This window comes from Haliotis rufescens, unplaced genomic scaffold, assembly GCF_023055435.1.
Source record: "Haliotis rufescens isolate VD_foot unplaced genomic scaffold, xgHalRufe1.0.p SCAF_25, whole genome shotgun sequence".
Taxonomy (NCBI): domain Eukaryota; kingdom Metazoa; phylum Mollusca; class Gastropoda; order Lepetellida; family Haliotidae; genus Haliotis; species Haliotis rufescens.
The window spans coordinates 3,606,884-3,632,071 of record NW_025963946.1 but is presented as its reverse complement, the minus strand read 5'-3'; the positions used below and the strand labels follow the sequence as shown (position 1 = coordinate 3,632,071).

The 25,188-nt window shown below is 42.1% G+C and overlaps 2 protein-coding genes across 3 annotated transcripts in view; both read right to left on the bottom strand.

Moving 5' to 3' along the window:
* Positions 1 to 811: 811 nt before the first annotated feature.
* LOC125383634 lies at positions 812 to 15,109 on the bottom strand. 2 transcript variants are annotated; one of them, XM_048402257.1, is made up of 7 exons: positions 15,010 to 15,109; positions 10,741 to 11,798; positions 10,538 to 10,596; positions 10,144 to 10,248; positions 9,762 to 9,831; positions 8,505 to 8,573; positions 812 to 3,036 (listed from the first exon to the last, which is right to left on the bottom strand). In XM_048402257.1, exons 2-7 carry the CDS (start codon positions 11,795 to 11,797, stop codon positions 2,375 to 2,377), a joined length of 2,022 nt encoding a protein of 673 aa, XP_048258214.1. In that variant the 5' UTR covers position 11,798; positions 15,010 to 15,109; the 3' UTR covers positions 812 to 2,374. The 2 variants fall into 2 exon arrangements, with proteins under 2 accessions (XP_048258214.1, XP_048258213.1); XM_048402256.1 differs by having other exon boundaries at positions 15,006 to 15,043.
* LOC124123809 overlaps positions 812 to 25,188 on the bottom strand; it is a 38,650-nt gene continuing 14,273 nt past the window's right edge. The window contains exon 7 of the mRNA XM_048402258.1: positions 812 to 2,392. The gene's annotated coding sequence lies outside the window, so the exon portion shown is untranslated. The remainder of the gene's footprint in view (positions 2,393 to 25,188) is intronic.

The window sequence follows — 25,188 nt, the reverse complement described above, 5'->3', positions numbered from 1 at the left end:
TGAGTGAGTGAGTGAGTGAGTGAGTGAGTGAGTGGGTGGGTGGGTTTGGTAGCAGCTGTTCAAATACTGCTAAGAGTTATCTTGCTATGTTCGTTATCTGAATTCAGTGTTTGGGTGCAACGTACTGGCAGAAAGTATGATATGCTGGAAAAAGCACAGCGCTACTTCAGTGAAAAAGAACAAAGCTTACATCAAGCCAAGTTGTATCAGATAGTCCATATCTTATTAGCATTCAGGCATAAACAAGTTCTGCTCTTGTTTGGAAAACACCTGTGAAGAACCAGGAGAGAATTGGTCGTCAGCATCATGCTTGTCATAAGAGGCGATACACGTTTGTTTGTTTGTTATTTAACGCTGCACTCAGCAAAATTCTAGCTATATGATAGCGGTCTGTAAATGATCGAGTCTGGATCAGACATCAGTGATTGACATCATGAGCATCAATTCACGCAATTGGTATATGATGACATGCATCAACCAAGTCAGTGAGCCTTACCACCCGATCCCGTTAGTCGCCTCTTACGACAAGCATAGTCGCCTGGTACGACTAACGGGATCAGGTGGTCAGGCTCACAGACTTTGTTGAACCAAATGAGAGAACAGCTTTCCCGTTAATAATCCAGTGATGACATGCATACATTGCGCACAAGTTGATGGCGATGCACGTCATCAACATCTAACCGCTCATAATTCGGTATAATTTTGCCAGGAACACAGCAGATGTAGCGAAACAGTCGTTGTGGACTTAAGGTTAATAAAACTCGACCTTTACAAACGATGCTGTCTAAATCCGTGGAAAATGAAAGTGAAGTGAATTGGTTAAATTTATTCATTAACAGGCACTTTACTAGGTTCATCTGTCTACGCAAATGGCGAAGGAGTTTGATATGTATGTACAAGTCCTTCTAAAGCAGTTAAACATAAGTATAGATACCTGTATACATGACTCACATTTAAATCTAAGCGGAAATCTAACAAATAAAGGTATAAACGAATTGATCTTAATTTTTTATGAGAAAGACTGAAAGCTTTATAACCTCGGCATGGAACTCGATCCATGCCTTCCGTCAGTTTACAATGTTTTAATTAGCATACATCGTTCCAAAAGAAGTCAATAAATATAAAACAACTATTGAGTTATTCCACCCTTCTATTCCATTTCAAGCCTTTTGCCATGGAGACAAACGATTTTAATATTAAGAAAATAATATTGTAATAAAATCATAGATCATCGTAGAGCTATAGGGGATGTTTGTTGTTTAACGCCGCCCACAGCAATATTCCAGCTACATGACGGCGGTATGTAAATAAGCGATTCTTGACCAGACAATCCAGTGATTTACAACATGAGCATCGATCCACGCACTTGGGATCGATGACATGCATCAATCAAGTCAGCAGGCCTGAACACCCGATCCCGTTAGTCGCCTCTCACGACAGCATAGTCGCCGTTCACGGCAAACATCGGTTGCTGAAGACCTATTCTATCCCGGATCTTCACAGGTCAGATATGAGCATACATGTTATACAAGCGCTGTGCATTCATAAGTCTTATAAGAAACGGGTGTACAACATTACAGGATAGTTTACCAATATTTCCACAATAACCAGGGGCGGTGGGGTGGTTCAGTGGTTCAGAGCATTCACTCGTCAGACCACTGACCCTGGTTCGATTCCACACATGCATGGGTAAAATCTTGGAAGTAAATTTCTGGTGTTCCCTGGTGTGATTTTGCGAAAATGTTGTTTCAAGACGCGTAAAACTACACTCGCAGACACATCAGTAATCATTGAAGCATGGTTAAACTATGTCCGGGAGTTTCATCCGTTGAAGCGAATGCAAGGAAACAAAGTCTCACTCTTACTGTTGTTGCGAAATACCCTAAAGAAATGCTGAAGGCGTCTTTAAACATACATTCGATGTTTTTCCTAAATACACGCATTGAATTCAACATATTTCATATCAAACAAAAAAGACCTCACTCAATTACCCGTAGTTCAAAATTATCAACGCCAAAGGCTCTAAATACACATAGTGTGGCACTGTTGAGTGGCCCTATTTCCAGTGAGTGAGTGAGTATGGTTTTACGCCGCAATATTCCAGCAATATCACAGAGGGGGGACACAGAAATGGGCGTCATACATTGTACCCATGTGGGGAATCGAACCAAGGTCTTCGGCGTGACGAGCAAAAACATTTACAACTAGGCTACCCCACTGCCCCACTATTTCCAGAACTTCTCCAAATAATCCCTTGTATCAAATATAATTCCCAGTTAATTTATGTACTGAGTATATTTCATTCAGTTTGATAACTATCATTAAAAAACCCCAACTCCTTAACATTCACAATGTGTCATAATCACCATCCTTGTCACCATGACGACAGTGCCTTGACAATCATTGCTTTCTTCTCCTCTGTCATGTTGATGTCGCTGCCCACTACAAGTGTCATGCTGACAGTTAGGACGGATGGGTGATACACCCCGAACATCGGCCACAGTGGCTGACTAGAGTCTACATTGTCTAACGTCGATATCACTTTATTCTCCTTCACATCAATGAAGACAATCTTTTTCCTGGCGTCATCATAGACAACACCGTAATGTAGTGTGTGTGATGCCCCTGCTGTGTTGGGGAGAGTGTCAGGCAGACACCGCACACGCTCCCCCTCCTTCCATGTCTCCCTGCATATCCCGCCGTGTGTAGTACAGTGGGCGACGTTCATGTTGTAGAAGCCAGGAAGTCGACCTATCCAAAGACACACGTCCATCTGCTCCTCCCTGCACAAAACAACCTCCAGGATGACCCAGCCCTCTGTGAGTGTTTTATCCAGGCTGACCCTTGATTTCATCTCCCAGTACTGGGGACAGCCAGCCCGGGGGAGGGGGGCAGTGCTACATGTGCCACTGTACTTCTTCAGTCTCCCCTCCCCTGCAGGTCTGGTGTCCGACTCCCTGTTGACCAGGTCTCCTTCTGTGTTGATGTGGACTTCGGCCAGATTGATTCTGTCTTTGTCATACTTTAGGTGTAAACCTACAAAATATGAATGTAGTTTACATGCGATTAAAACATGAGACAAATATAGTGACAGTTTCGCGAGATATAATGGTATTTACATGCTTGTAATTGACAGCTAGGTACGCTGTCCTGATATATAAATAGCGTAATATAATCACATTGCAGTTGTACCTGAACCGGAAATAAAACCTTATGTGTATTATATTTTGATCAATGATTTGTGTTTACATTGGACTAACTGATTACACTTTAACCCGAATGTAAATGTAGTTCTTAATGGGTCTGGTATTTGTTTGTTTGTTTGTTTGTTGTTTAACGCCTCAATCCGCAATATTGCAGCTATATGACGATGGTCTGTAACAAAATCGATTCAGGGCCAGACAATCCACTGATTCACATCATGAGCATCAATCCTAGCAATTGCGATTCGATGACATGCATCAATCAAGTCAGAGAGACTGACCACCCGATCCCGTAAGTCGCCTCTCACGACAAGCATAGTCGCCTCTTACGGCAAGCATGGGTTGCTGAAGACCTATTCTCCCCCGAGATCTAGTGAATGGTTCGTAAGTTATTAAATGAATCAGAGCAGTAGACACAAGACATCAACATTACGTGATCAGACTTGATATAAATCTGAAAAAACAACAGCTAAAAAAACAGGGATAAACAGACACGATAAACATTCAGAGGTCGAATAATCGCAATCACAGGCGTATACCGTCTTATACGAGTCAACGTGGTATAACGAGGGACATGTAGATTGCATGTCAAACAATGATAAGATCACAGTGTCACATGACCTGGTGTCTCAATGTCGGAGGTGGTGAACCCACGTGTCTCGGCGGGTTGACGTTGGGAGATAGTAGACAGGCAGCATTATCAGTACAGGACACAAACCATAACACAATAAACAAGGGACATTCGGTTAATTATGAGGAAGATCACCTCTACACTAAAATGAAAACAATGTCATCACTCATCCCTGCCATAGGCCACAGCAGGATTTTGTTTGTTCATACAGTAGTGAATATTTAGCATAAAAAGTCACATAAAGCCTAAAGAAGAAAGAGCCACTTAAGCCACTATATGTCATCAGAAAAATGAATTAAATGTGAAATTAATATACGCAAAAGACCCCTCCTTTAGAAAAAATAACTCGGCCAGCACATATGTCTTGTACTTTACTGTTTTCTTATTTAGCCGACTTTTCTCCATTAGTTGAACTTTTGTTTCATTTAGTCTGAAGTCGACAATGTCATATATTCCTGTATGGTCGCCTTCAGACTACTCATGGTTTGGGCGACAGTATCTAATTCCCGGACGTGATATCAACTGGCGTTATCCATGACAATGACACTGACGTTCTTTAAAATCATTTTTTTAAATTTTTTAGTTAAATTTTTACGCGGAAGATGATTTTTTCCGAGGACTACTGTTTTAAAAAACGCGATTTTCCGCGTTTCCGCGGAGATTTCACATCCCTGAAAATGGGCAATAGCTGAAGATCCAACCAGTCTATGAACTCATCACCTCCTATAATTTCCTAATGAAAATATCCAGTTTTCTCTTTCGCCTCGAAAACTAGCACACAACCATCAATAAGCCACACATCATGGGTTGTGGCTAGCAAACAATGACATGGTTACCTCTACCTGATGGTACTATGGGGGCTTTTTGTCCATCTGCCGATAGCCACATGTAGTCAGTGGAATGATTCATCAAGGTAAATTATTTTGACAGCCTGACTGTGATAGTTATGAATGATCCGGAGATAGCAGGGACAGGTCGGTAATTCACACTATCTAAATTCATAAATGGTTTTCCTACATCTCTCTAAAGTGTAAAGATTCTGTACCTTGGCTGTGGCTATGCAATGTAATGTAACATTCATTATGGGAGCAATGTCAACCAAACACAGCGTCATTTTGTCACATCTGGAAGTTTATCCAAATGATTTTTGTGTGTGGATGTTTTAGGAAGAATACATTATCATCATTATAACGAAGTCACGTGCACATAATTCTACTGTCCGTTTATCCTGTTTTCGTTCGAATTTGTCTCCTGTCGATAGGACGGATTCCTTGTGACTGAAATACTTTAAACTACTTCGTGGCGGTGGGTAATTAACCTCTGTGACATCATCCTATCGTCAATGTTCAGGAAAGCCTGCACGTAGCTAGGTTTGTATTTGCTAGTGAGGCCCCCCTGGGTTTTCTTTGAAAATATATGATAAATAGATTTGAAAAAAATACATGTCTTCCTAATACCACCTTTACCTCTTCTGAAAACGGGGGCACGGGAGGCCCAGTCGGATAAGGCGCCACGATTCACTGTACAGAGTTGCTTCCCCTGGGAATGCCAGAAACCTATGGTTATGGGTTCGAATCCCTGTTCGCCCCGATTATGTTTCTAGGTTTGACAGCACCATACCCGTGCTCACAGGTTTCATCGAAGTGGTAAACGTCTGAGACCTGCTTCACTTCAGGCTTTCCTCCCATATTAGGCTGACACGCCGTGATATAACTGGAATACTGTTAAAAGCGGCGTTAAACCCAACTCACTCACTCTTCGAATTCAGAAACACTGATCCATATTTTGTATTCGAACCCTCATATGATGAGACAATGTCTAACTCTGCTTGTCACGGTAACTAGATGCACGTGAGTTGCCCCATTTCCACCCAGATCGGATAACATTCATTCGTTATTGAATTGCTACCACATGTCAAGATTGACAAGAAAACAGAGAAACGAAGCCCTTGGACGATTGCAGGCTGGACAAACCGCCCGGCAAGTAGCCTGTGCATTTCAAGTCCACGTAAGGACCAGTAACAGGTTCCAGCAACGGTACCAGACCACCAACACTACAGATGACCGATCACGTATTTGAAGATCAAGGGTCACCGCCCGACGTCAGGAATGTCAGATTGTGGGACAGCATCTAAAGGTCGCTTTGTAACTGCTGCGGAAACAGACCATGAGGACACATCAGCGACACATTAGAGCGGACACCGTGCGTCGACGATTGACGAGCAGACACCTCCACTGGCGACGCCGTGGGGAACGTTATTCGGATGCGTGTGTTGTTGAGGGAGACTCATGGGGTGGTCCGAGCATCATGGTGTGGGGTGGAATTGGTCTTCCAGAACATCGGTCCAGGGAAAGGCAATGGGAGAGGCAATGGTGTCACAGCAGCTCGGTACATTGATCAAACCTTGAGACCACATGCCATACCTCATTTGGCACGTCGCCGCAACCACGAGTTTCAGCAAGATAACGCCCATGCCCACATTGCGAGAGCAACGAGATACTTCCTCCAGCAGAATGGCATCAGAACCATGCAGTGGCCTGCCCTCAGTCCCGTTTTAAATCCCATTGAGCACCTTTTGGACGAGAATTTAAAGACGGCTGAATGACAAGGCCGACAACTGCAGCTGAACTGCGTCAGGCGTTCCTCAGAGTGTGGGCTCAAGTGCCTCATCCATTCCATCTATCGACGTTGCATGACAGTCATCAATGCAGATGGCGGACACACGAGATACTGATTTGTGATGCCATTTTCTCAGAGACTAGAGTTGTGTTTCACTTTAAGAACATTTGAAACTTTCATTTCAACATCTTTTTAATATGCCTCAAAGTATGTTTACAGTGTTTGGTCAAATAAAGTTTCTCATAACACATGTATGTCTATCATGGTGACGTTTCTTTTGCGGTTCAGTATATATGACTGCTGTCATTTAGTATTTTATGTGATTTTTTGGAAGTTTGCTGCTCACAACTTTCGCTATGTGTTGAAATTGCGTACCTGAGAATTTGCTTGCTAAATTTAAAATGTTATGTATATATTCAGATTTATTTGGAACACACAGGCTCCCATACCAGCAGTTAACATTAAAAAGTAAAATGTTATATTATATTTGGAATAGATGTATGTTTCGAAATGTCTTTTTGTTGTTTGTTATGACAAGAAATAATATATTAAACGCTGGTCTAGCACGTGTAGCTCGTGGTCGTTTGGAAAGCAGATGCGAGCCGGCGACCAGTTATTGTAAATTTCATTCAAGTCATTGCTGAAAGTTATTTTCGAAAATTATTAGTTTTGTGAAAGTCGGATCTGATGTGCTCATGTCATGACGAGGACATTTTTTTTGTTCGATTTCTATTTTGTCAATGAGAACATCAACAACCTGTAGCATGTCCAGTCGTGATCCCGCATGTATCCTCAGTTATTCCAACACACTTTGCAGTGTCACTGGTGTCGGCATAATGTTTTTATATTAATTATATTGAATATAATAAGTAAGAAATGTTTTGAACAGTCCCTACCAATGGCATCTTCCTGAGTCAAGGGAGTTCAATGATTGAAAAGTCCAGTTTCCACCCTTGCCGAACCAGGCTGGAATCTCTGGGCCTGATGTAGCGCCACCAGTGGCTATTACGAGTTATGTCCCGTCTATGTCCCTACTATTGCCCAATCCGATTCCACCTCTCATAGCACTTACATTTGCTTCAAACAAAATGGCGGCACCCAGTCAAGACCATCAGATCGATAATCAAGATCTATATTGTAATAAAACGAGTCAAATCACGTGTGCACCTTGAATAAAGACATGAACGACTTGGAAAATTTCTGTTGACGGGAAAGTTGACGGTACACATGTTTTGCCAATCCTGCAATCCACAGAAATCTGCACTGCAGTATGGGAACTGGATGTCGATTTTGTTACGCGATTTTGATTGGACGATGCATAGACTCGTTAGTCCAGCCATTTTATAAGTCCATAATTCCTGTCTTGTTTGGCAAGGATGGAAACTGGACTTATAAAAGTCCGCCAACTCCCTTGCATCGGGAAGATGAAGATCATTAAATGCTTACAGGCTATGAATATTGAAGAAGGATAAAATATTAAGCGGTCGCGAGAGAAGGTTTTTAGTAAGAAATCAAAGAAAGATTGTACACAAAATCTGGTCCTCACATATTCTGCCCCACACCATGAGACCACGACTTTTGTGGGAATCTTGTATACAGCCAGGAGTCATTGTTTCTCCCCTTCGGCGACTAATACGAAATAGGTTGAACCTTCTCTAATCGGTGAACAAGACACGTTGCCATTCAAGCCGCTGCCAACGTTTTAGACGTCGGTCCGACCGTAGTCAATCTTGGCGATGTTGTGGACCCAACACCATCCCGGGCAGCGGTCTGTATGAGGTGTTTTTGGTTCATGTGATTGTGTCTGACACTTTCGGTCGACCTTAATACAGGTACCTGCACGGATGCTCCATGCAGAACCGGAGAACCTGTTTTTTTTGTAGCAGCACGTGCATTGACAGCTGCATGGTTTAGGTTCTCTGGAAGCGAGTGTGCTGCGTTCGGGGCAATTGTATACATCATGTTACAAACATTTGACTGCATGCATTTTGGGGGGTTATTCAACATTTTCTTTTGTGAACTTTCTTTTGATCTTCAGTTTAGGTACTCACAATGCAGGACCATGCGTCTGTCTGCTACACCTGTCTTCAGCAGATGAACACAGCCTTCAGTTGTGAATCCTGCAAGTCAACAACAGCTTAGAGTTAGTGGAATTGTCCTTGTGTGGAGACTCGGTCCAGGGGTCACATACCAGGTGACATACATCTTCCCGAGGCAAGGGTTCAAACTGGACTTTTTACATTCATTTAACTCCCTTGCCTCGGAAAGATGGGTCACATACTGCTGGGTCCTTTTATTTGGAGCGAAGGATACACTTGGTATATTTATGCAATTGTCTAAAGTGTGCGTCATAATGTTCCACAGACAGGAAGTCAAACAAGACTATATAAAGCAACAGACCACAAACAGGGTGTGAAAACAGAACCTGTACCAGGAACAAACCACAGACAGAAAATGAAAACAGGACCAGTACCTGGAACAGACCACACACAGGAAGTGAAAACAGGACCAGTATCAGGAACACACCACAGACAGGAAGTGAAAACAGGACCAGTACCAGGAACAGACAGACCACACACAGGAAGTGAAAACAGGACCAGTACCAGAAACAGACAGACCACAGACAGGAAGTGAAAACAGGACCAGCACCAGGAACAGACCACAGACAGGAAGTGAAAACAGGACCAGTACCAGGAACAGACCACACACAGGAAGTGAAAACAATAACAGTATCAGGAAAAGACCACAGACAGAAAGTGAAAACAGGACCAGTATCAGGAACACACCACAGACAGGAAGTGAAAACAGGACCAGTATCAGGAACAGACCACAATCAGGAAGTGAAAAGAAGACCAGTACCTGTAACAGACCACAGAGAGGAAATAAAATCAGGACCAGTACCAGGAACAGACCACAGACAGGAAGTGAAAACGGGACCAGTACCAGAAACAGACCACAGACAGGAAGTGAAAACAGGACCATAACCCTGAACAGACCACAGACAGGAAACGAAAATAGGACCAGTACCAGAAACAGACCACAAACAGGAAGTGAAAAGAAGACCAGTACCTGTAACAGACCACAGAGAGGAAATAAAATCAGGACCAGTACCAGGAACAGACCACAGACAGGAAGTGAAAACGGGACCAGTACCAGAAACAGACCACAGACAGGAAGTGAAAACAGGACCATAACCCTGAACAGACCACAGACAGGAAACGAAAATAGGATCAGTACCAGAAACAGACCACAAACAGGAAGTGAAAACAGGACCATAACCCGGAACAGACCACAGACAGTGTACATACCAATCAGGGTTTGTAGACGATCAATGGTTTCTAAGGCGTCCTGGCAGCTTTTGTCTTTCTCAGCTAGCATCTACAAATAAGTAAAGGGGATAGCTGCTCATGAAATAAATATAGGCCAAATAAGATTGTTTATTTGTAGTAAGGATACATGCAAAATAGTTTTGTTGACGTTGCAAACTTCTTCAACTTGTGACAGGACCTTCAACAATATCAAGTCTGGACAAGACAAGCAATAGGGTAATAGCTGGTAAATGTCTTTATGATGTATTTAAACGAAACCCTTATCTATCTATCTCTTCTCTATCTGACAAATCTAAAGTACCAACAACTATATAATCTCACCATTCTCTCCTCAATGAGTGGGACAAAATGATATACAAACCAATTTCATGTTGTTTGCTTCGGCATTCAGCTTGTCTGTTAGCTGCTGAAGTTGTTCAGTTCTTTCATTGTGTGAAGCAATATTTGACTCCAGCTTTGCAAGCTCCTGAAAGGTAAAATATAGTTTACCTTTGGGTCGGAGTTGGAGGCTGTACATGAACTCTTATTAATCAAACAGTATCAATATATTCTATCAATCATATCAGTATTGTGTGACTAAGATACATCAGTTGACTGAACCTGCAAAGTCTTTGTGGTACTATACTTTGATCAGTTCAGTTGTTCTAATATTGACTTCTTAGATATTTAGACAATATGAATGAAATATAAAACAATTGATGGCATGAATGACTGAGGTCCGATGCCTACGTGTATCCCTATATAACTAGACTTACCATTTCGTGTTTCTGTTCAAGGTCCGCCAAATAGTCATCATCAGTTTGTGTGTGCTTGTCTGTAATTGTAGAAGCAAATTGTGAATCCCGAGTGACAGAACACTGTTTTAATTAAAATAACACCACGAAACACATGAATTAGGTTTAGTAGAACTTGGGCACATATCATCAATAAAGCAAAATAACTGTTTTAATATGCATACCATCAGGTGTTCCCCCTTCTGAATCTTCTTCCAAGGCAGCGATGTTACCAAATCCAGACATATCTGATTTCAGTTTGGACAAGCCATTGGTGTTGAAGACAGCTTCAGGTACATCATGTGTTTCAGGCGAAGCAGTTTCTAGGCAGGTCCGAGTCATCCCCTCAACATTGGTCTCCAGCTGCAGCAGGACCGATGTTGAAGCATAGAGAAGACATTTTCGGATGTAACCTGAAATGTCGGTGCATCTTGCATAATGATCTTCACATGAAGTTTCAAGAGCATGTAGAATTGCCTTGGTTTCCCTCGTCTGACTTTCAAGATCAATCAGGAGTTCCTTCTCCCTTTGGTCAAGTTGTGATCTTAAAGACCGGAAAGTATGTTCTATTGTCTTCCTCAATGTGTCCTGCATCCTGTTGGTCAACTGTGTTTCTTGTCTGATGCTCTGAAGGTGTGTTTGCTGACGAGACAGTAACGCCGACAGATCTTTCCTGTGTTGTTCAATGCGCTGTGTAACTCCTTCAGCAGCTTCATCCAGGTAACCAACCTCGTGATCCGCATGCTCCCCTCTCCTACATTGGGAACAGATACACTTGTTGCAGCTTTTGTCAAACAAATCAAGTGGATACCGTTCGTGAATATTGCAATTGGTTTCATTTTCAAGGTTTTGCGGGGTTATATCCCCAAAGTTGTGCACAGCATGATTTCTGAAAATTTTGACGCTGCTGTGCATGTTCTGGCAGTATTCACAGAGGAATTCTTCACACTCCTGACACCAACACACAGCCTGGTTCCCGTCATCGTCATATGTACAGAGGAGCTCTGTGGGGCGTTGTTTGACGGTCAGGTAGAATATTTCCTTCTGTCTGACTGCATCCTTCTGGAGACTTGTGTCTGTGAGGTTGACCTCCCTCTGACACGTGGAGCATGATATCACACCACCAGCCGCAGATGTCACACACTTCTCACACACGGCGTGTAGACAGGGTAGTAAGTAGGGGACTGGACCTTTCAGTGTAAACTCCTGATGACATACGGAACACTTCGGGAAGGTGTCCATTCTGAAAGACACAAAATAATAATGAGATACACATGTCAATTGTATGTGTGTAAGATCCATAACCATACGACGTATAGTGAATCATCCAATTTAGTGTCTCTGAATATGTAGTATATTTATCGAATTGGCTAAAAAGATGTTTTTTCTGAGACCATCTGTGCAATACAAGGGACAAAATTTAAATTTCATTGCCACTTGATGCGTTGATCTGGAAGGCAAGCATTTTGGTTCTGTTGAACTATTCATCCACACCCTAGTAGAGTCGTTTCTCTATAATCTATAGCCACTTTTATTATTGATGAAAACACAAACTGTTGCCTGAAAACATGTACTTTTTAAATTTCTCCTATCGCAATTAACCCAAATCATATCTGTCCTATGTCACACATAATTAGGTGCACGGGTGGCCGCGATTCGTTGTGCAAAGTTGCGTCCCTTGGGCACGGCAGAAACCTATGATTGTGGGTTCGAATCCCAGTTCCCGCTGATTATGTTTCAAGGTTTGTCAGCACCATACCCGTGCTCGTGGGTTTCACCATAGTGGTAAACGTCTGACCCCAATCACTTCGGGCTTTCCTTCCACATTAAGCTGACACGCCGCGATATAACTTGAAAACTGTTAAAAGCGGCGTTAAACCAAACTCACTCACACATAATTAAGGCCAGTTAAAATACATACCGTTTTTCAAAACAAACAGGAAGGAATTTTAAGATTGTATTTTTTATTAGCTTACAAATATAAAACAAATATGAACTTCATTGATAAATGCTTTATTTATAATGAGTGGGTAAACAGTGCGAACATGTTTCAAATTTGAGTTTAGAAAGGTTCTCCTTAACAGTGATTAGAACATAAGGGTCACATACTGGTGGGGGCGGGTCAATAAAAATAATCTCTTTTAGACGTCTTATCTACACTGGGGTGGTGAGGTGGTCTTGTAGTTAAAGCGTTCGCTAATGTCGTTGGGTTCATGACCCGGGTTCGATTTCCAACATGGATACATTGTGTGAAGTCCACTCATCTACACAATATGCTCGCAAGAGTGAGTGAGTATGGTTTTACGCCAGTTTAAACAATATGCCAGCAATATCAAGCCGGGGGATACTGGAAAATAGGCTTCACACATTGTACCCATGTGGGGAATGGAACCGGGTCTTCAGCATGACGAGCCAACGCTTTATCCACTAGGCTACCCCCGCGCCCCTTCTCGCAAGATGACGTCACGTAGGACAAATGTTAAATGTAGCACACAACTAATTTGATCTGTGTCGAGCGTAGCATGAAACCCACATAATGATCATGCGTACATACAACAAAGTGTGTATACCAGACGGTTACCCCTGACTACAAACTCGAAGATATAACACGTACATTAAAATCACACTACAAATATCCACAAAATAAAACAACCAAAATCCAAATACATCAAACATCGCACTATTTTACGCAGCCTATTTTACATATTCTTGATCTACTGCTTAATAAGCACTTATTCACCTTCTGGAAGCCATTAATGCACACAAGCCCACATGGTGCGCACAGATCCAGAAACATTCCCCATACATGTACAATGAGATACAACCTACAACTGATACTCCTGATAAAGCAGCACACATTCTTTCAGCGTGCACTTATGCATTTGTGATCACAGCAATAAAGCCATATCTTATCATCACCGCAGGATTTGATACACTATTTTATCAAATTGAATTATATTCCACTATGTAGAACCTAATATTAGGACCGCCTCCGTGGTCTAGTGGTAGAGCGTTCTCCACGGGGGCGGACGGTTGGGGGTTTCGTTCCCCTCTTTCATACCAAAAGACGTTAAAGTCGGTACTTGTTGTAACCTGGCGCTCGGCATTAAGAGACCAAAACAATTAGTCTGCTCGGAGTCAGTATATTTGTTCTAAGTTGGGTATTCATGTTAAACTGCGGCGTGGTATCTCATTTGGCTAGCACTATAAAATCGGCATTAGTCCGGACTAGTACAAGGAGGCACACACACACACACACACACACACACACACACACACACACACACACACACACACACACACACACACACACACACACACACACACACACACACACACACACACACACACACACACACAGACACACATGCACGTAGCTATATAAGTGCAATAATCATGAATGCGACCTTTAACCTCAGCTCACCTCACCACACCTAACATTAACAAAATAACTCATCCTTCTTTATGTACTACTGGATAATCAACGGCAATCTATGCAGCACACAGGCCATTAATTGGATATACACAGTAACCCTACTCTACAAGCAACATTACAGCAGTAAGAGTCCTCTTGATAAGCATCACAACTCCATGACTCACGATAACAAAGTGACAAAAAGACCTTACTCTTATCTCACACAGTATGTTCAGGTGTTTGTCGTCTAAATACAGAAACTAGGTATGTCAGTCAGCTAACACACACACACACACACACACACACACACACACACACACACACACACACACACACACACACACACACACACACACACACACACACACACACACACACACACACACACACACACACACACACACACACACACACACACACACATCGTTTATAAGTGTGCGACTATGCTTGTCGTGAGAGGCGACTAACTGGATCGGGTGGTCCGGCACGCTGACATGGTTGATGCATGTCATCGTATCCCAATTGCGTGGATTGATGCATATGGTGTCAATCACTGGAGTGTCTGACTACAGACCACGTTAAACTCTGGAATATGGCTGAATGCGGCGTTAAACAACAAACCAAGAAAGAAACACAATAACAAAGTGACAAAAAGACCCCATACTCGATTATTTTCAGACCGACATCATATAGCTGGAATACTGCTGAGTGCGGCGTTAAACACCAAGCAGAAAAACACAAAAACAAACAAACAAACTTGTCGGTGTGATTTGAGCAAGTACATGTCTGCACATACTCTACCTCTATTACACACGGCGACACGACCGAGCGATTTCTATACACTACTCACAGTAAAGGCGTTTCATGGCTTGTATGAATGAAATCATGTCTATAACTTGTAGAATATAGGTACAGGTACAACCTTCAGCATCCTGGTAGTATCTTGACATATACATGTACGTTTTGACCTGAATATCAAACAGTTTTCTGTGTGTAGAAGGATAGAGAGAGTGAGAGAGACGAGAGACAACACACCCACCTGGACTGTAGACTTCCATCACTGTTGACACGCAGGTCACTTCCGGGCGATAACGTAGGAAAACTCACTTATTACAAGCGTGTTAGAACTGATATAATTATTTACGTTTACAATAATAATGACAGTGTCCATTTGTTTTACATGTGATCGATGTGCGTGTATTAACATAGGGAAAATGAACAAATTTTACAAGTGTTTTATCACGTTACACGCCAATAATTAAGGATTGGAAATTGTGAAATAATTATATATGATACTAAACGAGCGCCCGTGTAATGCCAATTTGTTTAAAACCAGTGAATAGTTATCATATCTGACCTATTCACGAGTTTCATAAGATTGGTCTGACACGGGTGCGAGTTTAGTTTTTTATTTATTACTTGCGCTTATATCTTGTTATTTAAATTTCACAGTTGTTTGTGAATAGGCAGACATCATCTCGTTCCAAATCATATTGTTTGTTTGATGTTGTTTAACGCCACACCCAGTAATATTCCAGCTACATATTACGGCGGTCTGCAAATAATCGATTCTGGACCAGACAATCCGGTGATTGACATCATGAGCATCGATCCACGCAATTGGGATCGATGACATGCATCAACCAAGTCAGTAAGCCTGACCAACCGATCCCGTTAGTCGCCTCTTACGACAAGCATAGTCAGGTTTTACAACAAGCATGGGTTGCTGAAGACCTATTCTACCCCGGAATCTTCACGGGGCTCGTGAGTAAGTGAGAAAGCCATTACCCAAAGGGAAATCAAGAATAGTTTATTGCTCTATCTTGAATTGATCGCAAGCCTGATGAAAAAGACATAAACCCATTACGCATTGAAGCTTGACTGTATGATTAATAGATTAAATATTCTTATCGTTTTCAGACTGTATTGATTGTAGACTGTATTGATACTTCAGAGAACAGTTTTGACCTCACGACTTCCCGACTTCCCGTTTTTGATCTCGGAAGAGGAGGTCGACGTCAGAGCCGCAACTGTCCAACATGACGTCATGCCATGTCGTGGAGGAGATGGAGGGAAGGGATGCTATGGACAAAGGGAGACAATTCAGTAACCAGCATACCTGGTTTTGTGTGAGTGAGTTTGTTCCAGGCGACTTTGAGCAGTATATCAGTTGTATCAAGACGGTTCAGCTGTATATTTGGAGAAAAGCCCAAAGTAATGCAAGTCTTATATTTACAACTTTGGTGAAATTCCCATGCACGTGGTGCGCTGACAAACCAAGGATCATAACTGTAGGGAAAATCGGGATTCGAACCCACTACCATTGGTATCAAGGTGCAACTCTACACAGAGAATCGCAGACCCTTAGACGACTTGGCCTCCTCCAAGGACCAGCTGAATGAGTGCTATTCAGTAAAGACTAATAAAACAAAAAGACAACTTATGATAGGGCTCCTGTGCGGTAGTGGAGATGGTGGCGTTGTTTCCACGTTAAACAAGAGTCCCCGATCACACCTTGACTGACTTTGTGGGTTCAGCTACTGGCACATAATTTTGACTCTTGTTGCAAGTCGGCTGAATAAATACAGGAAATAGAGAGAATCACTTTGATCAAATACAGATTTATTGAGAATAAAGGTGAATAATTACACTCTATCTGTAGGATAAAGCACGTCCGTGAATGTTTATGATATTTAAAACCTGCTTCTGCGGGATAAAGCAGAGAGGCGTCAGAATAAGGATTTTAAAAATGTCAATCACTCGATTGTCTGGTCCAGACTCGAGTAGTTACAGATCGCCGTCATTTTGCTGGAATATTGCTGATTGTGTTGTTAAACAGCAAACAAACAAAACACTTGCAGACACTAACATTTAAATAGAGTAACTTCTATACTCCTGCTTGCATCAAATAGTACTACACTTTTGACAACTGGTTATTCTCAAAACACAATGCTATGATCTTGTACTGGATCTCAGCAGAAACAATGTTTAACAACAAATTACATTGCCATATAACAGTAGTAAGCTATTTTCGGACAGATCGGATGCCGTTCTGAACTAAAATCACTTACACGCGACGATTGAATTCTCCTATTGTCCCGAGTTGCCTGTGCATACATCTACATTCATATTTCACTCACTATTTCCCTACTGTATTTTAGTGTCTCCCAGACCCAAGAGAATGAATTAAGAAATGAATCCAACTCAAGCCGTGAACATCCGGCAAGTCTAGAATGCCCAAGCTCAGGGAATTAAGCATTGTTCTTGGCTCCATTTTAAATTTCATTTTTTGTAGATATACATTTTTAAGTTAGATAACTTTATTTTGCGACTACATGTTAGTCTAACAGCATACTAATACTTAGAAATAATTTTGAAAAGGCATTATTATAGTTCATTATACATCCCCAAATTATGAGGATAAATGTTTTAATTTCATGCTTATAATGTGATGGTATCGCACTCACTCACTCGCTCACCAAACCCCCCATCGACCCACACAGATTCACTCACATCAGATGGATATCCTAGTGTCAGAATATGAGTATTTCTCTGTCAAAAGTCATCCTGACTAGAGTACACGTTAGCTTGGTATCAGTCAACATGTAACGAACATTGTTAGTGTCCCTCAATTGTAGATATTTCAGAGAGTTTTGTAAAGCAACATTGTTTCGGAAAAGTCGTAATTATATTATTGTTTCCTTCTTATCCCCTCCCTACCCGTGAAGAGCCATGCTTGCCGTAAGAGGCGACTAACGGGATCGTGTGGTCAGGCTCGCTGACTTGGTTGATGCATGTCATCGATCCCAATTGCGTGGATCGATGGTCATGATGTCAGTCACTGGATTGCCTGGTCCAGACTCGATTATTTACAGACCCCTGTCATATAGCTGGAATATCGCAAAGTGCGGCGTTAAACAATAAACAGACAAACAAACAAATCCTACCCACCCATCACTAGCATCCAAACCACCCATACCTAATCCCAAGTCCCCGCCCTTCTCACAAACACCTACCTGACGTCCACAGATCCCCTACAGTCCCCCATCCCAACTCTAGAACCCTCTCCCTCCTACATACAACAACGCCCTACACAACCTCTCTATCTAGGTCGTAGATGTAGGCAAAGACGTTGCAGTTACTCACCAAAACACTCGACCAACAGCGGGACCCTCCAGCGTCCCGACATGATGCGACGTTCCTTTGACTGTCCGTCAGTCAGTGTCCTCCTGCTGTGCTGTACCTGTGCTGTACCTGTGTTGTACGTGTGTTGTAGCTGCGTTGTACCTCCGTTGTACGTGTGTTGTACCTGCGTTGTACCTGCAATGTACCTGTGTTGTGCTTGCATTGTACCTGTGTTGTATCTTATTTGTTACTGCGTTGTACCTGTGCTGTACCTGTGTTATACCTGTGTTGTTCCTGTGTTGTACCTGTGTTGCACCTGTGTTGTACCAGTGTTCTACCTGTGTTGTACGTGTTTTGTACATGTGTTATGCCTGTGTTGTACCTGTGTTGTATCTGTGTTGTACATGTGCTGTACCTGTGTTGTACCTGTGTTGTATCTGTCTTGTACGTGTGTTGTACGTGTGTTGTACGTGTGTTGTACGTGTGTTGTACCAGTGTTGTACCTGTGTTGTACGTGTGTTGTACCTGTGTTTTACCTGTGTTGTACGTGTATTGTACGTGTGTTGTACCAGTGTTATACCTGTGTTGTACCTGTGTTGTACGTGTGTTGTACGTGTATTGTACGTGTGTTGTACCAGTGTTATACCAGTGTTATACCTGTGTTGTACCTGTGTTGTACCTGTGTTGTACGTGTGTTGTACCAGTGTTCTACGTTTGTTGTACGTGTGTTGCACCTGTGTGATACCTGTGTTGTACCTGTGGTGTACGTGTGTTGTACCAGTGTTCTACGTTTGTTGTACATGTGTTATACCTGTGTTGTACCTGTGTTGTAACTGGGTTCTATCTGTGTTGTACGTGTGTTGTACCTTTGTTGTACGTGTGTTTTACCTGTGTGATACCTGTGTTGTACCTGTGTGATACCTGTGTTCTACGTGTCTTGTACATGTGTTGTACGTGTGCTGTACGTGTGTTTACCAGTGTTTTACCTGTGTCGTACCTGTGTTGCACCTGTGTTGTACCAGTGTTCTACCTGTGTTGTACGTGTTTTGTTCATGTGTTATACCTGTGTTGTACCTGTGTTGTAACTGGGTTCTATCTGTTTTATACGTGTGTTGTATCTGTGTTGTACCTGTGTTGTACATGTGTTGTACGTGTGTTGTACGTGTGTTGTACGTGTGTTGTACCAGTGTTTTACCTTTGCTGTACGTGTGTTGTACGTGTGTTGTATCAGTGTTGTACCTTTGTTGTACGTGTGTTGTACGTGGGTTGTACCAGTGTTTTACCTGTGTTGTACGTGTGTTGTACGTGTGTTGTACGTGTGTTGCACCTGTGTTGTACCTGTGTTGTACCTGTGCTGTACCTGTGTTGTACCTTAGCTGTACCTGTATGGTACCTGTGTTGTACGTGTGTCGTACCTCTTTTGTACCTGTGTTGTACGTGTGTTGTACCTGTGTTGTACGTGTGTTGTACCTGTGTTGTACCTGTATTGTACCTGTGCTTTACCTGTGTTGTACGTGTGTTGTACCTGTGTTGTACCAGTGTTCTACCTGTGTTGTACCAATGCTGTACCTGTGTTGTACCTGTGTTGTACTAGTGTTCTACCTGTGCTGTACCTGTATTATGCCTGTGTTGTACCAGTGTTCTACCTGTCTTGTACCTGTGTGGTTCATGTGTTATACCTGTGTTATACCTGTGTTGCACCTGTGTTGTACCTGTGTTGTATTTGTGTTGTACGTGTGTTGTACCTGTGTTTTACGTGTGTTGAACGTGTGTTGTACGTGTGTTGTATCTGTGCTGTATCTGTGTTGTACGTGTGTTGAACGTGTGTTGTACGTGTGTTGTATCTGTGCTGTACCTGTGTTATACCTATGTTGTACATGAACCTCTTTTGTGTCTGTGTTGTACGTGTGTTGTACCTGTGTTGTACATGAACCTGCGTTGTACCTGTGTTGTACCTTTGTTATACGTGCCTGTACCTACCTGGAACAACACCTGACTCGGGTAGGTATCTGTGTGTTCAGATTGGTTCACAGATTACCGTAGTTACGTGAAACGATTCAAGCCACAAAGCCTAGAAACAACAGCTTGTTGGTGCAGATTGTGTTCTTTGTTCTATACGACTGGTGCTGTAAACATGTAAGCAAAATAAGTCACACCATCCTACTCTCATATCTCCCAATGATGCAGGGAGTCGCGAAACGTTGTCACTCTTTTATTGACTGACGGATAAGACGAAAGTTTAGCTGAAAGAGTACGGTAGATAGCGTTGTTGAAAAAACTGTCGTACTTCCTGGTAGAGGGGTTGCGATAAGTCGGGAAGGTGTGCGTCAGAAATAGTTCTTTATTGAGTAATACATGTTGTAATAACAGGTTTGTAGGTGGCAACATTGTCTACAGAAAATAACCCCTGGACAATAATAAGAGGATTGTAGGTGGCAACATTGTCTGTAGAAAATAACACATAGACAATAATAACACGTGTGTAGGCGGCAACATTGTCAATAGAAAATAGCCAACCCTTAGACAATAACATCAGGTTTGTAGGTGGCAACATTGTCTATCGTAACTAACACACAGACAATAACATCAGGTTTGTAGGTGGCAACATTGTCTATAGAAAATAAAACATAGCGAGTAATAACAGGTTTGTTGGTGGCAACATTGTCTATCGTAACTAACACACAGACAATAACATCAGGTTTGTAGGTGACAACATTGTCTATAGAAAATAAAACATAGCGAGTAATAACAGGTTTGTAGGTGCCAATATTGTCTATCATAAAAAACACATAGACAGTAATAACAGGTTTGTTGGTGGCAACATTGTTTACAGAATATAACACATAGCGAGTAATAATAGGTTTTTGGTGGCAACACAGTCTATCATAAATAACACATAGAGAATAAAAACAGGTTTGTAGGAGGCAACATTGTCTATAGAAAATAACCCCAAGACAATAATATAATGTTTGCAGGTGCAAACATTGTATATCATATATAACCCCAAGACAGTAATATGATGTGTTTAGGTGGCAACATTGTCTACAGAAAATAACCCTAAGACAATAATATAATGTGTGCAGGTGGCAACATTGTCCATCATAAATCACCCTCTGACAATAATATCAGGTTTACAGGTGGCAACACGGTCTATAGTAAATAACACATCGGGACCAATAACAGGTTTGTTGGTTGCAAACGCTGTCCATTGAAAATAACGCGCAGGGAAAGATAACAGATCTGTGGACGCAATCATTATTTATTGTTAAATGTGGCACGACAGATTTGCAGGACGACCATTGTCTGCAGGTAATGCCACTTCGGGAAAAACTGCCGGTGTAGGTTTTTATCAGGCAAGAGTTGTCTGGAGGTAATGTCTCAGGCAGAATATTTTTTTGAAGTGATTCATTCACATATGCTCATGATTATATTGTCTGTGCAGTAACGTTTCAAGATTGTCAGTGATCCATGACCTTATGAACACAGTGAAGAAATAATCAACTCTTTTCAGATATATAGACAGCGTGTAGATAGTCTCCAAGAGAAACCCTGGTGTGGCTGTATCTTGCATAACAAACTGATTTATGTATCACGTGTTTCTACATTTCTTTAATCTTCTGTGTATTGACATAATGTGAGTGAGTTTGTTGTTTTGGCAATATTCCAGCAATATCACGACGGGGGACACCAAAAATGGGTTTCACACATTGTACCCGTATCGGGAACGCTTTAGCCACTGGGCTACCCGACCGCACCTGATATAAAGAGTAAATATTTATAATACTTATACCTATTTGTACTCTCCAAAATCACTGGAGGAAATAAAGATCATTCATAAATTATAGCTGAAATAATGCATTGTGAGGCGGCAAACAAACAAACAAACAAACAAACTATACTTAGAAGAGTACACGGATGTTTGATGGGGGCTTAAGATGAAACAAAGGAGAAACTGTTATTTGTTGATGATGTGTGTGATACTGGTATCATCTAAACCATTAAATTACATCAGTTGGTATCTTGCTATAGATTACTCGCACGTGACGTCTCAAGAAACGTGGCGTGGCTCGCTCTGGATACTTGCAGGTCTCGTGTTGGATGGGGTCGGGTGTCAAAAAGCCGAAACCGAAAGAAGAAAACTCTGATGAAGTTTTGAAATCAAAACTGAGTAATTATCCCCAAGTGATCAGTTTTCAAATACATACATGTAATAACGTCAACCCCAGTGATTTTCCACTCTCGATTATCTGACGAAACAGGTTCCACTGGGTGCAAAAGGCAAAATAGTGGTGAAAAATATGTAAATGGATTATTGAAAACCAGTATTAACACCAGGTGTTCGCGAAAAGGGTACATGACCGTATAAATAGACGAAGTGTTAAAAGGATCACAGAAACATACATTTCCAAATATGTTTATTATCTATATCGTTTGGTTATTTCAGAGAACTGTTTATGCATCTTACTAATTATAGGGGCTGTTGGATAGCCTTGTGGTTAAACCGTTCCCTCTTCACACCAAAGGCCCGGGCTCTTTACCCACATGTGTGCAATGTGTGTTTCCCATTTTGGGGGCTGGACTATTGCCACAAGCGGCGTAAACAATACTCACTCACTCACACTATAAATTGTATTGGCTGCTTTTGAAAACAAACGCCCCTCATCCACTGCAGAAAGATACAAAATGTATTTCATATTGTTTGATAAGTTCCGACTAAGTGTATTTCATACATGACAATGTGGCTGCCTATATTCTCAAACAAGGGGCGGTGGGGTAGCCTAGTAGTTAAAGCGTTCGATCGGCAAGCCGCAGGCCCGGGTTCGACTCCCCCCCATGGGTACAATATGTGTAAAGCCCATTTCTGGTGTCCCCCGCCGTGATATTGCTTGAATATTGCTAAATGGGGCGTACAACTATACACAGCCACTCACTTCAGTAATATCAATGCGGATTCTTCCCAGTTATGTCTACAAATCTACAATCCGCTTTTTGCTTACTCAACATTTACGGGGGCACGGGTGGCCCAGTTGTCTAAGGCGCCGCGATTCGCTGTGCAGAGTTGCGTCCCTTTGGCACGCCAGAACATATCATATGATTATGTGTTCGAATCTCGGTTCGCCCAGATTATGTTTCTAGGTTTGTCAGCACCATACCCGTGCTCGTGGGTTTCACGGAAGTGGAACACGTCTGAGACCTGCATCACTTCGGGCTTTCCTCCCACATTAAGCTGACACGCCGTGATATAACTGGAATACTGTTAAAAGCGGCGTTAAACCCAAATCACTCACTCACTCATTCAAAATTTACAGTTACCTGATGGCCGAAATACTATATTCATGTCACGGTAAATGTTGTCGGAGGTCGTTGCTCACGCTTTAGATTTATGCCATCATGACCAGTCCGCGGGGTGGGCAGTTCAACATACTAGTATTTATATCCAATAAAATGCATGACACGAATTGCCGATTATCTCAATCTTCATCAAATCCGTGCACCAATCATTTATCTATTTAATCTTTTCAGATGCTGAGACCAAAACCATAAAACGTTCCCAAGCAAAGAAATTCTTCTCTGTGATGAAACACATACGTTTCGTTTTGTTTGCTTTGGGGACATTTTTCTGTAACGTCGGATACGCCACATCCCTCGTCCATCTTCCCGATATGGGTTGCAGAGAGGATTCTCAAAAGCAAATGTGGTTCCTCTCCTCTCCATCATGGGGATCTCTGGCGTCCTGCTGCGACTTCCTGTCGCCTGGGTGAGCGACTTCCGGTCAGTGAGTCGCCTGCTGATCCACACGCTGGCGCTGCTGGTGTGTGGGGTGGCAACACTCATCTGTCCCTTCCTGTACACCTACTGGGGGCTAGCCTTGTACGCAGCCGTACATGGAGGATTCATTGGTACGTTGTCGTCAAGCGCGTTTGTTATTTGACACCACACTCACCAAAATTTCAGCTCTATGACACGGCTTGTAAGTAATCGATTCTGGACAAAACCGCCATGTAATAGTGGAATATTGTTGAATGAGGCCTTTAACAACAAACAACAATTGACTCTCTTTTGTTTCTTTGTTGTATTACGCCGCACTCAGCAATATTCCAGATATATGACGGCGGTTTGTAAATAATCGAGTCTGGGCGAGACAATCCAGTGATTGACATTATAAGAATCGATCCACGCAATTGAGATACGATGATAGGCATCAACCAAGTCAACGAGCCTGACCTGATCTGGTTAGTCGCCTTTAACGGAAAGCGCAGTCATCTTTTAGGGCAAGCATTGACTGCTGAAGACCTAATCTATCCCGGATCTTCACGGGTGACTGAAGGCTGAACCTTGAACCGTGATTGCACACATATGAGATGAGATGAGATCGATGAGATGAGATGAGATGAGATGAGATGAGATGAGATGAGATGAGATGAGATGAGATGAGATGAGATGAGATACGATGAGATGAGATGAGATGAGATACGATGAGATGAGATGAGATGAGATGAGATGAGATGAGATGAGATGAGATGCCTCAAGCACCAGTAAAAGTATTATCAGCGAGAGGATCTGATAGAAGCGTCAGTAAACGATCTTGCTGCAAAATATAAGTTAACTTCTGTCTATTTGAATCAGTACAAAACTCAGGGTTAAATTCCGAACAGGGCGTCGCGATATTGCAGCAAGTTGCAAGGTGCAGGATGTCATAATCATAAATTACAACACGATTACGTTTCGCAAATTATTTGCCATCATATAGAATATTAAGTAAGGATAAGATATGTGACATACCAGGAGCAAAGGGACCTTATGATAGGATACAATTGTACTATTATAGTATACAATTGTACTATGTGCTATGGCTCACTTCAGTGAAGATAGCCATGTGTGATGTCATGTTTCTGTGTATGAGATGAATTGAACCTTGAGAATGGTGTTTTGGTGTTCCGAAGATGCTGAAGTTTTATAATATAATGAGACGTCAAAATGTGAGTTTTCACCCAATAGTCCCTTATCTCATGATTGGTCATATACCTCGTAGATGAACAACTTCTTTGTTACATTAAGGAGCGACGTTTCGGTGGAGGTTCTAACACCGTTC

Excerpts from the sequence above, each read along its gene's own strand:
- LOC125383634 (XM_048402256.1), bottom strand. The coding sequence starts at position 15,028 with ATGGAAGTCTACAGTCCAGGTGG. Across the intron at positions 11,799-15,005 it reads GAAGTCTACAGTCCAGGTGG|AATGGACACCTTCCCGAAGT; the intron begins GTGTGTTGTCTC and ends TGTGTCTTTCAG. Across the intron at positions 9,832-10,143 it reads AAGCAAACAACATGAAATTG|ATGCTAGCTGAGAAAGACAA; the intron begins GTTTGTATATCA and ends ACTTATTTGTAG.